Raw genomic sequence first — 16,072 nt, forward strand, 5'->3', positions numbered from 1 at the left:
AAGAAAGCAAGGACTATGGTTGTAAGGTAGTCCCTCATGTAGTTTAGCGCAAACACTCAAGAGGAGGCTGAAGGGTGCACCCTCACAGCCAGTAGCATTAGGTGAGAGATGATTTCTCTAGTCGGCTGAGTCAAGATGTGTTTGATAGGATAATGGCTGAAATAGGCTGTTTGAAGAACAGTGGAAAGGGAAATAGTTAAAAGGAGAAGACCCGAAGCTCACTCCTATGTATATTGTTAGCTATAGGTCTGTTTGTACAGATTTAAAATGTATTTCAAGTAGGTATATATGACAATGAATTTATAATTTATATAGTGGGTCATACCCTAGTGTAGGTGTCTGAATATATTATATGGGTGTCGAACACTGAGTCACAGAGGTAGTGAACCCGCATACATAATTAAGTATTCAAAAGGTGGGATTCATTTTGGTGATTCTGTAGGGCCTGCAACAGTAAATGAGAGACCTAAATAAATCTCTTCTGAAACAATGGTCCTTATTTTTTGGGCGCTCAATGCTAATGTTTGTTTTACTGTCTTTGTTATCTTATCATGTTGGAATTTCTAGGAGAGCTAAAGTTTGCTTCTCATAGTTTGGTAGTCACAAAAATCGAACATAAATTGACCTAAAAATATTTAGTCACTTAACTGTTTTGACCTGATTTTGCAAGAGCATCTCAAATACCCCGCGCCTCAGTTTACCTTCTAATATCTGATACTGCGATCATTTAATCAGAATTGATTTAGGAGCCAGGGGGAAAGGGGACTGAATAAGAAAAATAGAAAAGGAGCTTTTCACCTGGCCTTCAGATGGTCAATAATGTCTCTGATGGATCATATGGCCTTCAGAATGAACACAACCCTTTAAAACCAGTCAGATATGGGTTCTAAATTAATAGTAAACAAGGTGAGGGCTTTAGTGAGTTAAATATTAACCAGTGTATCCCTACTACACTTGCTGACTCTTATGTTTCTACGTTGGTGTCAGTTACCGAGAACACACAAGAATCATCAAGGAGGTACACACAGTCTAAGCTTTGCACAAGCAAGATAATGCTTACTATTATGCTAAACTTTGATTCTAACACTGTAATTAAAAATCTGAAACCTTTTATATTAATAACTGCATATATTTAAATAATAGCATACCAGCTGCCATGTGTCTAATTCTGTTACACCACATAATAGTTCAATTTGAGGTTTGCAAAACTTTAACACCGGATTATAGTTACTCTATGATGGCAATTAAAAACTTCAGTTTTTTTTTTTTTTTTTTAAACAATACTAACTGAAGTTCTTCAGAAGAACAATACATGAGGTTGAGATGTGTTGAGCTGCTAAAAACCATGTAGCGAGAAACAACTTGAAGATGGGACTGGAGGTCTGAGAAAGCTATTGAGAAAGACATAGGGCTTTTTAAAGCCACATAGGGAGAATGGCTTGAAAGAGAGGGGTATAAAAATGGAAAGAAGAGACTGTAAGCTTTTGGAAGCCATGACGTGAGTAATGGCATATCTAGTAAAATAACAGAAAACAAGTGAGAAGCTACGCTGTGCCTGTAATAGTTTGCATACCTTTGAAAACAACTCACACTGTTATGTTCCCAGCCATCACATCAACCATAACTTGCAACTGAAGACTTTGTGTTTTGGTTGTAGCATCTCACCATATGCAAAGTACCACTTCTAGTGCCATTTTAAGTAAAGCTGTGCTGCACCTCATGCTTTGAAACAATAGAGAATCTCATGGCGTTTAGATTTGAACAACTCTCCGGGTCCCTCCAGATCACAGTGTCATTCCTGGAATTTTGAACAGTTTCCGACCTTGCTCCCAATGCACCCTGACTTCCCTGGGCCATCTGCAAAGCTCTATGACTGAGACTGGCCATGGACCAGATCTTTGGTGCCCTCCAAATTTCTCTGAAGTGCCTGTGGGCCCTAATTATCAAGGTGGCCTCAAATCTGATAACCTGACTTATCAGTCCCCTACACTGACTGTGCCCCTCACCCAGATGCCCTCCCTCCTTTTGAGCTTAGCTCTGTGAACCTTAGCCCCAGCACACAATGTTCGGCACCATAAAGAACACCACCAACCAGTTTGAGCTTCAGTGTCAGAAGTGGAGCCGGTAGTTTTGCAGGACTAGGATACTCATTTTTCAATGCAGACAACACGTCTTAGTTGCCATTCAGGCCCTGAAATACCCCAACAAATTGACGATGACAGCTATGATGAGAAACTTTTTCATGATTTACAAGATGCCTGTGGCCTGGATACCGCTCCAGAAATTGATCTTTCCTCTACTAATCCTGCTTTGGTGAAGGAAGGATCGGTCTCCTTTGCAACTATGATGAGAAGAGCGGAGCCAGTCGAATCCTAAGGATCATGGGCAGAAAATTATTGGCAAATTGCACGTTTCTTGAAGGGATGTAATGGGAGATCCCAGAGGACAGGTAGTTAGGTCCAGCCTGATATGTGCTCTGTGTATCAGGAGGGAAGTCTTGAATAAGATCCACTTATTCATAGGAAGCCAGTGTAAGCTTAATAAATGTGAAGGGATTTCTCCCCTATGGGGAGACTGAGAGCAAGCCTAGCGGCGTCATTACCTACCATCTGTAGTTTCCTCATCTGGTACTGCGGAAGGCCAGCATATAGAGCATTAACATAGTCCAGCCTGAGCATCACTAAGGCCAAGATCACAGTAGTCCTCATCGAGACCGAGAGGAAGTGCAGGAATTTCTTTGCTGTGTGCCCAAGCACAAGGCGACCACTGAGTTCATGAGTTTGGAAGGACAAAGTTTTGTCATATTTGGCCCCTACGGTTTTTACAATTTCTGCTTGGATATTAGGTGGGGAGGCTCCTTCTGGGCAGTGAACTTCCAAATTAAGATCAAAATTGTGTCCTACTTTGAGAACCTCGGTTTTTTCAGTGTTACATTTCAGTTTATTGAAGCTCATCCAACAAAAGACAGCAGACAGACAAGGTTTAATGGCATCCTGATCTACTGGCTTCCCCTTGCCACAGAAAAATGTGTGTCATCCACATAAGATATTATTTTAGCTCCGAAGGATTCATCCATGTCCGCAGTTGTAGGTGATGCAATGGGATTTTATTGGTTTTCCATGCGATTGTTTCAGGCAGCTGCCTCTGGCCATTGGGCTGGGAAGGAGGAGGGAGCACACCTGTCAGAGAGGCTGATACGAACAGTTGCAGTGACTGCACCGCTGAAGTGAGGAACATGAAATAGCAATATTCAAGCATGGACACCAGGAAGCCGGAGGCTTCTGGAACACCATTCTGAGAGATTGCTGTCACAGAAGTGAGGGGGTTGCATCTGGATACTAAGGAGTGCTCTGCATGTTTAAAGCCTCCTGCAGTCAGATTTGTTTGCCTTGATCAGCTTCTTCTATGGAGAGCTGATTTGGTTTGGGCTGGTGGTTCAGCCCGCAGGGGTGTTGGAGGCCAGATGATTCTGCGGGGAGTGGATTGCGCATGCAAGAAGCAGACAAAGGATTGGGATGAAGGAGGAATTGTGTATATTTATATTATTATGCTGTAGTTGCTCCCCAGCCACATTATTTACGTTTTCTCTTGGCAGTGTTGGTTATAGGACACCCCATACACCACATGGATAGAACACATCCAGACTCCAGGTCACTTATCTAGCCCAGATACTTATAAGTCTGCTAAGAACACGTATATGAGTTGGTGGAAAAGGCAGTCTGGGAGGCATTAGGGCCTGTTTAGCTGAGACTGGATTTCCTTACAGTTGAAGTGATATGTTCCCGAGCTCTGCCTTGCAGTAGAACCAGTTCTGAGAGTGCCAGTGGGTAGTTAGCATCGCTGAAAGAGTACCCTATGACCGAAGAGCCAATGAGGGGAGGGGTACTTATGGATCTCAAGAGGAGGGGCTTCATAGAAAAAGACATTGCTGTGATATTCAGTGCAGTCCGGTCAGATACTCTTTTACAAGAAATGGATCAAAACAGCATGGTCATTTCGGCCGATGAGGCCTGCCATTTTCGTGACATACTAATTATCCCGCCAATCCAAAATCAACTGAAAAATCTTCACATTCCATAAAGGAGAATATCTGACTTCAGGCAGCACCATCTGGTTTACCTAGGATGTGAACCTCTTCTCATTTTCCTTTTTTCCAGTCCCCGTAGACAACAGACCCTTAAATGTCACAAGATTCCACATCTGAAGCATGGTTTGTCATGCACAGAGTTGATGGACGTGTTCAGGAAGACAGGACAGAGCCCCACTAGTAGATGAACGGTTTGGGTGCAATGAAAGGACTTTCTGTTTTTGTGACTTTCCCAAATGTGATGATAGCATCAAATACCAGCTTACCGGGTTTCAGAAAGAGCTCCCAATGCATATCAGTCCTCTGAAAAGACTGGTGTGTTCCTTTGCAGTGAGGTATCTATCAGGGGACAGTGTTATGCTACCTTCTGCTCAAAAGATAGCATTTCCCAAGTCACATATGTCAATTATGTATGCGTTCATATTGAACTGACAGATGATTAGGTTCTTCCGTGTAAACCTTTATATGAAAATGTTGTTTTGAACCGTGGAGACATGAGGAAATTGAAGCACCATACTGTACGTCCTCCATTATTCCAAAAGTATCAACTTTAGTACAGTGGTCCCGGTAGTGGAAATAAATACTCATTTTTTCTCGACTCTGCATCTTGATTATACTCCTGCAGTAACTGTATCGGGGATCTTTCTTAAAAGGATGCTTGACTAGCTGTTTATTATTGGCTTTACTGTCGGCTCCAGGTGTGAGTGTATGTGGCAGTTGGTGAAATGTTTTTCATTGTGGGTATGTGGCAAGGTGTTTCTGCCATATGTTTAACCTCTTTAAGTCTAGAGCATTTGTCTTGACTAGATCCCTATTCCTTCCCTTTTCAACATATGTGTATAGGGAAATCTTTTTCCTGCCTTATTGCCTAGTTCAGGTTATGCCATAGACCATGCTTACAGAAAAAAGCAATACTTTGCCAATTGGAGACAGGAGAACATAGTCACTATTGAGTTAAGTCTGCTTTCTATGTTTTGCCTGGTCCTTTAAAATGGGGGGTTGTCTTGCTGTAGGGAGGGCAAAATATAGTAATTATCTCCTACCATTATGCAGGCAAAGAACACTGCCTCAAATGTTGTAGGCAGTTCAAACCATTACTTCTGGAGGAGGTCCCCATTCATTGAGAGTTGCGATTCTAGGGTGCGCACACAAAGGCAGTGGCTATATGGCTTCTGCTGAACTGCTGATGTCTTTGCTTATCTTTGAAGAGGACCTGGTAACACCCCCTCTTGCAAACATCCAGTCACACCCAGAGAGAGGTAGTGTTGTGACTGTGCTACCTGTGGACAGAGTCTCTGGACTCCTCTTCACCCCTCTCAGAGGTCTCCCACAGTAGGCGAGCTAACAAGAATCTTAGTTGGAGTTAGTGTAATCCCTCAATTGCCTTTTTGTCCCTGCACGAGTAATATGGCATGGAAAATGTGCACTGACACGTTACAGAGGGGCTGTAAAGTCACATTTAATATAAAAGGGTGCCTGCATCAACATAAACTGCCCCGAACACTGTTTACACTAGTATCCGTTTTATTAATTGACCCCACAGAGTATTTCTTCCTCTGAATCGAGAAATTAGTTAATTTATGTTTTTATGCTAGAAAACTGCTTACCTGTGTGATGATTACCTAAAAAGTTATTAATATATTAGGGGTGGGCGGAACTCGCAGAGTTTCACTCCTCAGAATTGCACGGAGTTACATGAAAACATGCGAATGGGCCCAAATCGTAACACTGTACTGCTTGCGCTGTTTTTAGTGCCAGGAGTCTATTAAACACTAAAAATCAGCCAGAATCCCACCATGCAGCATGCCAGAGGATGCTGCTGCTTGAATTGATATTGCTGCTGCTCGAGTAGATTTTCTACTCAAGCGGCAGCTTTCTCACCAAGAACAGTCACAACCGCCGTAACGGTTCGTGGTGGGAAAATATTACTGTGTGCCCTCCTAATGCCTGGACATCTCGGTAGAGGATGCCAATTCGCGCTCACCAGCTTACCGTTGGTGAGCCGTGCTCAAGAAAGAAACATTGTCATTTGGCGGAATTTAGCCAGAACTCTGCATTACAAGCGCAATGCGAGTGGCCAAAATTACACTTACTCTGTCGGTGGAGTGGAATTTATCGCCCACTTCTAATTTCAGTGCACTGGATTCTGAATGTGAATGTTCAATTTCCATTTTTCTGCATCAAATTAAAATATATTTTTGAACACTGTAGACTGTCGGTATTAAGCACTTTGTTGAAAAGCTGGAAATCTTCTGAAATACTATAATTTATTCCACAGGTAAATCCCATTTGGCCATAGTTCAGAGGGTTAATAACGAGGGCGAAGGAGATCCGTTTTATGAAGTTCTGGGGATTGTCACATTGGAAGATGTGATTGAAGAAATTATCAAATCGGAAATTCTCGATGAAACAGATTTGTATAGTGAGTAAAATTATTATTATTATATTACAAGCCATGTAAACTTGTTCTGTGTTTTATTATTGTGTTTTGTTAGATATCCGGTCAATTACATTTTGTATCAAATACTGCGTAAATAATTTGTTTCATTTTATGAACTTGCAGAGAAATCAAGTGGAAAATAAGATATAAAAGTACAAAGAGTGTCTGTTCTCCAAGTGAAGTCTTTCAACTCTTGTCAAGGGCAACAAGTCTTTCACACGAGAATCGTATCTTATTTCTGCCATTGTTGATGTTAAGTTAAAAATTGTTGGACATGGTCACTGATACTTTACAGTAGATTTTTTGTGTTAAATGTGCACTCACTGTAAATGTTCTCATATTTATCTCTTTCCTACATACACCCAAGAGATTCAGAAGTGATACTTGAAACCTTGGGTAAAAATAGCCTCTTATATTTTCTCCTCTTTTGACAGTAACAAAGCCTGACCCTTCTGCATGAGAGCCCATTTATGGCCTGGCTAGAGACAATTAATCTTCATTATTTTGAATCATAGACTTCCTCGTCACAGTCATAGCAACATAAGGCTTAGCTTTGTTACCCAGACTTACTTATACTAGCTCAAAGAAACCTTAAAATATGTAACATTTCTCTGATGCACAACCTAGGCTCCAACTTTTCCTGGATGCCTAAAACTAAGAACCAGCCACCATAACTTTCTAGTATGCAAAGTCTCAATAGACCCTGTGGGCCCCCCTCCCAGGCTGGCAGAGTGGTAACCCAGGTCGGTGATAGGGGAGACTAGAAGTTATAAAGATAACTGGTAAGTAACTAGGTGGTAACCTCCACTACTGTCTTCCTTGTCCCAGTCCTAACAACATGAGGTTGTACATGAGCATAAATGTGCCCATTGAGCTACAAAAACACACACACACTTTGTATAAACAAATACTGCACCAAGTGAAATTTTTACTTAGCGAAAAATATAAGAACATCACGAGTGTCTAGAACTTACAGGCACTTGTGAACAAGCTGCTGTTGAAAACCTCCGCCACTTTCTGCCGGTAATGAGCCATCAAAGTGTTATGGGATGCCCACCCAGGTGGCAAAATTGTATGTGTCTTTCAGGTAAACCTCCTGAACGCTGTGCATTAAATGGATACCCCACTAGGAGTAGGCCCCTTCGATGCTGTAAGGATTAGTGTTAGTCAGATGAGGTCAGTGAATGAGGATTTGCTAGTCTTTGTCCTGCCTGGCCATAAGTGACAAGAAGGGAATTAAACTTGTGGAGCGAAGCCAAGTGGGCCAAGTAAATGGAGAGGTTTCTTTGAACAGGAATGTAGACAGACTTCATTAGTCGAGAAAGGATAGGGGAAAAAAGACTGACAGGTCTAAATTCTGTGAAGGAACATTGAGGGAGATCCCAACAAAGTACCCTTTTGTAAGGAGAAAAAGGAACAAATACAGAGTAAGGTTCATAGTTCTCCAATCCTACATCCTGAACAGACTGCTGATGGGAAAAATGAACTTTAGCAGAAAGAAGCTTTAAATCTCCATGAATCCAGACATTCAAAGGACATCTGAAGCACTAAAGGAAAGTCCCAGCCCGGCACAGAAGAATTAATTACAGAACGATGAAGAAAAGAACTCCAAAGCCAATTCGACAATAGCAGAATCCATGACATCCTAAATAGTGGCCCACGGCATGTAAACTGTTCAGGTAGGTATAAACCTTTCTCTCTACCCTGTGGAGTCCAACAGGAATCTTCTCTTAGTCCAACACCATTTAATGTGTATATGAAACGTATTTGCCAAATTGATTCAATCATATGTCTTTAGAGTATCATCCTCTGCAGATGATACTCAAATTGTAATTAACATCTCAGAAAATACTCTAGCAGTTGAGAAATCTCAAGAATATATGCTTGAGATAGAGAGGTGAATGATGAGCAACTACCTACAATTAAATGGAGAAAAGACAGAAGTCCTGTTATTTGGCACTGTCATATCTTTGGTCCAACCAATATTGGCCATCTCAATTGAGAGCTTTGCCCACAGCTATGGACTCTGCTCGGAATGTGGGGGTAGAGTATAGTAAAAACAAATCTTTCTTCAAGACACACTACAAGCAGCTCAAAATGCAACTTCCACATTGATACTGGGAATTCTCAAATATCAGTTAGTCTCTGAGGCCAGAAGGAGCTTACACGGGCTGCCTGTCCAAAAATAATTCATTTTAAAGTTCTTGTGCCTGGCTCACACGGCTCTACATGCTGCTGGACCATCCTCCTTCACGGTTAAGTTTAAGTTGTTTTCTTACTAGCAGAACAACAGCTACGCTATACTGCAGGGCCAGGAAACACCCAATCAACCTCACTGACAGATTGACAGATGAACCCAACAAAGATCAAGGCTAAATCATACAATAGACCGTCATAGACACAAGAACAATACTCCACAATACATCCAGCAAGAAACACAGACTATACAGCCCGAGTACGGCCGGTGACCCCAGTCACCAATATGACAGCGTAACAGCCCCCCCACAACTTATGTAGTCCAGTACACCCCAGGAACTAGCCCGATTAGCTGAACAAGGAAGGATATCCCTGACCCGCTTCCATACAAGATGACCGAAACAACCCCCTCCCCTGCAAAAAAAAAATCCTGGCTCTGTTATGCTGGTTAAGCAGATTGACACACTTCTGAAAGGCCCTTAGGTGTCATTGTTCTATGAAGGTCCTTATGTGTGTCTGCCTTAATGATGTTGCTTGTCACGAACAATTGGCAAAAGACAAAAGGCATCAATGAACATCTGAATTTATAACATGTTAGCTTATCCTATTGCATGATGTTGATGTGACGATCTGCTAAGTTGAAAAACCTAATAAAGAAATATTAAACAAAAACAGTTGGTTGTTTGCTCTAGGGAGACCACTCAGGTCTACTGAGATGTTGTAGTTCCCAGAATTAGACAAAGTAGATGAGACTGGAGATCGTTCATTTTCTTTACCTGTAAACTTTGGAATTCCCTGCCCAAGGAAATAAAATTTAGCGACTACCACTACTGTTACAGAAAGCTCATTAAAACATGGCCCTTGAGAGTATTGCTCCTCAGATTTGGTTAGCTACCCCAGCGCCAATATGCTTTTGGGATTAAAGCATGCTTTGGAAATTTACTATTCATTCATTCACTTAATGACTCGTCAAGGTAGTAAGAGCCCGATTAAAGAGTAAACAATGTTGAAGGAAATCTTAATTCTTTTTCAGCTTTGCAAGAGGCAGCCCGGTAACCCCTTCAAAATTATGCCTGTGGCATGCATAGAACGTGGGGTTTGTTGGATGGAACGTAGAAACAGAGAGAGAGCAAAAACCGATGTTAAGATGGCCGGTCTCTTTTTAGGTATCAAGGGAATTTTACACATTTTAAGGTTTTTTTGTTTTCTAGGTGGGATAGGTAAACTGGCTCTGTAACAAGATAAAATGTATGTTCTTATGATTGGGTCAAAGGAGTAATTCACATTATATACGTATCTTCCCACAGCAGTAATGGAAAGGATCTGGATGATGAAAGTGCTGCTAACAACGTCGTGAAGAGTTTGAATCCTGTCAGAGAAACGTTTTCTCAACATTTGTTGGTTCTTTTTTTTGTGGCCTGCAGCTTTTCTCCTTTTAGTGTATATTAATTTTTAATGTACTATTCACATATGTCATTACTTTCACAAATCAGGGTGTACGTACCAATCCTATAGAAGGGCGCACTGTACACTGAAATACATTAGTAATATTTAAATATAACATAAAAATTTTGAACAACAGTGCTAAGATATGAGAATGTCTTGTTCAAGAGGCAGCATCAGTTTTATCATATAATCGCTGTGATCACCTTATCCTCCGGAATAACTAAATATCAAGCATGGGTACAATACCTATTTATTCAATGTGAATCATGCCTTAAGACCTTCTTTTGCTTGCATGCTGTGAGTCTGGATCTAAAGGATGCTCCATTCAGCAGCGGTTTTCTAATGTTTGTCAACCCTCTGCTCCCCACCATTGTTCTTTCATTCTAATCAGGAAACATTTTATTCTCTCTTCTATTTAGTCCTTCTTTCAGGCCTCATGACTTGCCAATTGCTTGACAGGTCAGGTAGAAGTGAAAAAACATTTTGATCTCTGCTCCCATCTGAAGCCAGTAAAAATGGCTTGCCTGTCAGTCTTGAATCATGTTCACACCAAAGTACCCAGTCCAGCAGTATATCGTGACCGACTACAAAACGAAACCCCACAAAAGGAAATCCCCCCCCCCCCACCCCCCCCACACCAAACACAGAGCCGTCCTGTGTGTCCTGCTGTCCATAGGCTCATGTCCATTGTAGTGAAGTTTCTTTTCCCAACCTTGTGCAATCATCCCTGATCATCAGAGGTTGGGTGCTCTCTCTGCACCTTGATTAAATCAGCCGTGCTGGCTCCTGCTGCAGATTGCAGAGCGGCAAGCTCAGGCAACCCTTCCTGTGCATAAAGGTCTTTCTCGTTAGTTACAGGATCTTTTGCATTATGGATGGACACCATATGAATCTTCCTCTTCAATCTTCTTTTCCGGACTCTGAGCTATCTCTCCTCTTGGGTACCTGAAGTCCCTGTACATAGTTAGTATGATCTTACTCCTAAGATCACTGAGTGCAGTGACCCTTAGAAGAAACCTGAGTTACTTTCTGGGCCCTTGTAGCCACTACAGCATCGCTACAGCATTCACGTTTGGTATCCCATGCATAGCTGTTTGCTCCCTAATATTGACTGTAGCTCATTCTGCTTGGCTAATCATTGCACTGCAGACCTACAGACAGGTAGGGGCAAATTGCTGCTATTTTGCCCCTCCGACTAGCTTGGGAGCTTGTTCAAACTTCATTGTGAACATTGATTATCTTATGGAGCGGTCCAGTCTTGTGTCAAGACTTTCCTCTATCATGGTCTGGCTTATTGCTGCATCCTAGATAGCAGTCTCAGGGAACTCCCTGAAAGATACTTTATAAAGTTACCGGACAGTGTTGCTATGCATCTTTTCCAGAGCTTCACGGTCAACGTCAATCTCACTAATGAAAACAAGAGAAATTCTCAACATTCCCTACTGACCTCACTGGGCCACACAACAAGTGTACAAAACAGTGATGGATGGAATGGCTGAATTAATCCCAGCCACTAGTAATCACTTGAGCCTCATCCCAACCCATCGTCATTTTGCACACCATGCCACCTCCTTTTGGAACCAGCTGTATGCACAATCAGTCTTGACCCTTCTCCAATAGGAACAGTCCAGCCCAAACTGCCAAGCAAGGTCCTCCCTGAACCGGAACACAAGCAACCCAGGAACGGTTTCTCCTTGTATCTTTTTACACATTCTGGTTCTGACCCATCAGATTGATGCCTTTGCCAGCACTGTATAGCTTGAAAAAATGGCGTAAACTAAATGATGATTAAATTATTTAAAACATTTTCTCCACAGCAAACATGTTAAATTAAATTGTTTTTTTATTGCTCCCATTGATCCATTCATTAAATGTGTCTAGGAAACACACTTTCCTTATCTGGTCCAACTGTGTACCACAGTAATTGCATTTCATCAGGTACTTCTAAATGGCCATTCCAAGCTTCAAGAGCAGAGTACTGCCTGTGGTGTTCCTGTTTTAAAGCTAAAATGGCTTTGATCCATTCTTCAGGTCACCTCCTTAGTGCCACAGCAGCCAAATGCTCCTTCTTAGTCTGAAACATGCCACATTATATCTCTGAAGCCTATAATCAGTTGCCAATATAACCCCCAGTAGATGGGTTTAAACAAGCTCAAATCTTCACTCACTGGGATGTTGCTACTGCCAAGAGTGCTGGGCACTTCAGCTTGCTATGCCATCCAGAACAAAGGCTCAGCTTTGGTCCAAGAAACCATTTGCACCTTCATTGATTGTTTGTGTCCATTCTTACTACTTGCACTAAGTCTTTTCTCTGGTCTTGGACTGTTTCAAATCATCTATGATCAGTACCAGGCCCCTTTCTGTTTTTTGTCCCTCAGATCCATTGTTCTGAGGGCCACCTTGCAGAGGGTGTGTTTCTGGCTATAGTAGGCCACATGGCGATAATGACAAGGAAACGTTCAACATAGCTCATTCTTGCATGCAGTCACCTCAAACTCAGAAGCAGCAAAATAGAATACAGTTACATTTATCCTTGTTTATGGGTCTTCTCCTCCTTATTTGTAGGACTTTCACTTTGGGTGCTACTGTTGACAGGCTCGAAAGGTGTTCTCCAGTTCTCTGCTCTTCATCTGAAAACCATGATAGAGAAAACTCTGTGTTTTCCCCATACTCTAAAACGTAACATTTAACCTTGTCTGGAAACGTATGCCTCTTGTGCCTAAGCTGCTTAGTAGTTGGAAAGAACTACACCGGGGAGTCGGGTATTAACTCAAGTTGAACGAAAATAAGATTAAAATGATCATTTTCGGACTTAGAGTCTCGCTAAGCAGCTGAATCTTGCCATTATTAAATCCTTGAATTAAGATTGGATACTGACCTGTTACTCAGACCACACGTTTAGTCCTGTTCACTATCATGATGTTTTTATCTACAAGTGTTAGGAAAATACTTTTCCACTTTCCACTTTCCACTTCCAATTTCAACATTATTGGGTTTAGGTGAGTTTCAAGTTTATATGTCAGTATCCCTGTTTAAAGTCAATCACTTAAAATATTGTAATCATGGAAATCATAGCAATATCTACCCTTGCTCCTTTTTAAATACTAGGAAGTGTTCCTGTTGAGGGACAGTAGACACCTGCTAAAACCTGACTAGGAAAACAAAATAATTCAAGCAAATGAAGTGCATACCCATTGAGTTGACTCCAGAATAATATTGCTTTTTAAAATAAACATAAACATTCCATATGAAATGTATGTTGGTTTAATAATAGATTGAGTAACCTTGAACGTTGAAAAGGTTCTAAAATGATAGGAAAATGTATAAGAACATATTCAATTGCTTCATATTTTGCCCAATCACATTGCAAAAATAAACTATTATACAGTATCTACTATGTGAGTAATCCATGAGTATCTGATTTTCAACCAGTATGCTCTAGATTGGCCTTTCCCTATTCGCTTTGAAGTACACATTTTTATAAAATTATGTATTGATATTTTCACTTGCCGATAAAATTCACCATGATGAAAGCTACCAACAAATACAATTTAGGAGCTAAAATGTTACATTAACCATTTTGCGCTTTGAAATCCTATCGACCAGTATTTGGAGAGTAATCACAATCATTTGTTCTTGTGGACTCAGAAATAAATAGCTGTACTATTTTCATTATATCATTTGATGTAATAGTGATTTTGATGGGGTAAAAAAATAAAATCTGTTTGGTCCTGACAGTGTGGTCAATTTATTATGAAGAAGTTTAAACTATTGTTTTTAGTGAATAAATTATTTTCTAAAATTGATTTTTATTCAGTAACTCACATTGCCCTCTGTAGCCTGAGAAGGGCAATGCTGAGCATTCAGGAAATATACCGGCAGTATCTTATTCTCCCTTATGCTTGGTATGGAATGAATGCATACACCTCAGAGAGTAGTAAATAGACTGTGCATTCAAGATATTTGCTAGTGGATGTTTCATTTAAAGATAAGTCAGTTTATTTATCAGATTTTAAAAAGGAAGGTAGGATCAGAGGAAATTGGAATGATCATACAAAATTATTAAAATAAAATCATCAAGGAGCTCACCGTTTGAGGTGTGTGAACATTTTAAAGATTTTATGCAACTATGCAATCCTAGATTTGTTGCTCTGCCATCCAGCTTGGAAAGATTTTCAAGAATAAATTCACCACGTTTTCATAGTGTAATATGGGGAGAGCTCAATATAAGTTCTAAGAAATCACGTTTTCATCATCTCAGGCCAACAAAATAATGAAACTGCACTAGTAAAATAATTAGATTATCTTCGTTTGTAAAATAATAGTAGTGTTATAAAGGCTCTGCTGTTGGGAACAGTTATTTTTTTAGTTTTCAAGTAAGGAAGTAGGGAATACGGTTGTTTCATTCCTCAAATCCCATTCATGTGTCTTCAGTATACCATAAAAAAATTCACATATATAAACGCTTTACTTGGTATTTCATTGTTTAATGTAGATCTTGTGATCATACCCATCCAAATGTATTTTGAGTACTTAATACATATTTTATTTAAATGTCAATTAGCACATAGGCAAAATGAAAAACCATGACCCAGAACATCATAAACAACAAATATATATACCGGTGATAGTGATATAACTATCACACCTCTGAATCTCTGAGAAACAATGGTGGTGGGTAAAGTAACACAAAGCAAAACATTAGTCAATATTGTGCTTGTTGGGATTGCTGCCCTACTACCCAAAGCATGGAAATCAGTGGCCCCCTTGGGATTCACTGAGTCTTGTTGGTCACAAAGATACCAGAATGCACTCAAAATATAAGTCCAACTTAATTTTTAAGATCCAAATAGTAAGGATGCGTGGAAACCATATGAAATCCAAATATTTTATTAACATATGCAAAATCAATTTTTTCAAATATACACAATCTTTCCTCCACAGCTGACACGTGTTTCGTCACACCTGTGACTTTTTCAAGGCGGTGAAAGTACTTAAACAATACAATATAATAGCTCCTAAATGACAGGGATACACAATAAACGTGATGTCCACAAAGTCCCCATGAAGAAAAACAATACTTTTGTCAGAGAACCAAGTAATCCCAAGACGCACTGTGAAAAAAGAAAAGTCAAGATCACTAGTGTAATGCACATAAATTCAATAAAAAAAAACACTGAACATGATTGTGCAGGGTCAAGTGAAGCTTACTGGCTTCCCCACTGAATGAGGTTAGATCAAGTCCGAAAGAATTGGATAGGGCAAAAAGAAGAAAGAGGGAGTACAGGAGAGAGCGGACTGACCTAATGAGATTTCAACACCAGTCCTTTCTCGAATCGCATAGTGGTCTCATAAGACGATGTGTATATGTGTGGAGCCACAAAAATGTTAAATATTTGTTACCTTTGAGACATGTAATGACTCACATAATTTATATTCCTATTTACAATGTCAGTAGGCAACTTACCAAGAAGCCAGCTGGAAAAAGTGGAGTAATGTATCATGCCCCACAAGAAATGTTTTGAAGGCACCTGTTTCCAAAATTTGCTCGGTTCTGCCGAATTTGAAAACTGGGTTGCAAATATGTTAATAGTAAAGTCAGTTATCCCAAACATGCAATGTATTCAGTTACGGTAAACCACTAAATAGAACACCTACCAAGGAGGTTGTCTTGAGAATAGGCCATGTGTTCTCAGAATTTTGTGAGATTTGGGCACAAAGCCCAGTGATGAAACTAGTGTATGTTTGGAAAGAAAATCAAAGTAAAATGTATACTGTGCTGGAAACGAGGTAGCACCAGTGTTGTTGCCGTACCCCCAAAACATTTGGCATAACATTTAACCTACCCTAAAACTGTCCCTGAATAGAGTACGTTTGCTGAAATTATTGGCTCACTCAGAGTC

The 16,072-nt window shown here is 40.4% G+C and overlaps 1 protein-coding gene across 5 annotated transcripts in view; it reads left to right on the forward strand.

Moving 5' to 3' along the window:
- CNNM2 (cyclin and CBS domain divalent metal cation transport mediator 2) overlaps positions 1-16,072 on the forward strand; it is a 776,587-nt gene that overhangs the window by 437,252 nt on the left and 323,263 nt on the right. For all 5 annotated transcript variants that reach the window (XM_069239487.1, XM_069239489.1, XM_069239488.1 and 2 more), the window contains exon 2: positions 6,366-6,509. In XM_069239487.1, coding sequence (XP_069095588.1) covers positions 6,366-6,509 — 144 coding nt within the window. The remainder of the gene's footprint in view (positions 1-6,365; positions 6,510-16,072) is intronic.

Source organism: Pleurodeles waltl, chromosome 6, assembly GCF_031143425.1.
Source record: "Pleurodeles waltl isolate 20211129_DDA chromosome 6, aPleWal1.hap1.20221129, whole genome shotgun sequence".
In the NCBI taxonomy this organism is placed as follows: domain Eukaryota; kingdom Metazoa; phylum Chordata; class Amphibia; order Caudata; family Salamandridae; genus Pleurodeles; species Pleurodeles waltl.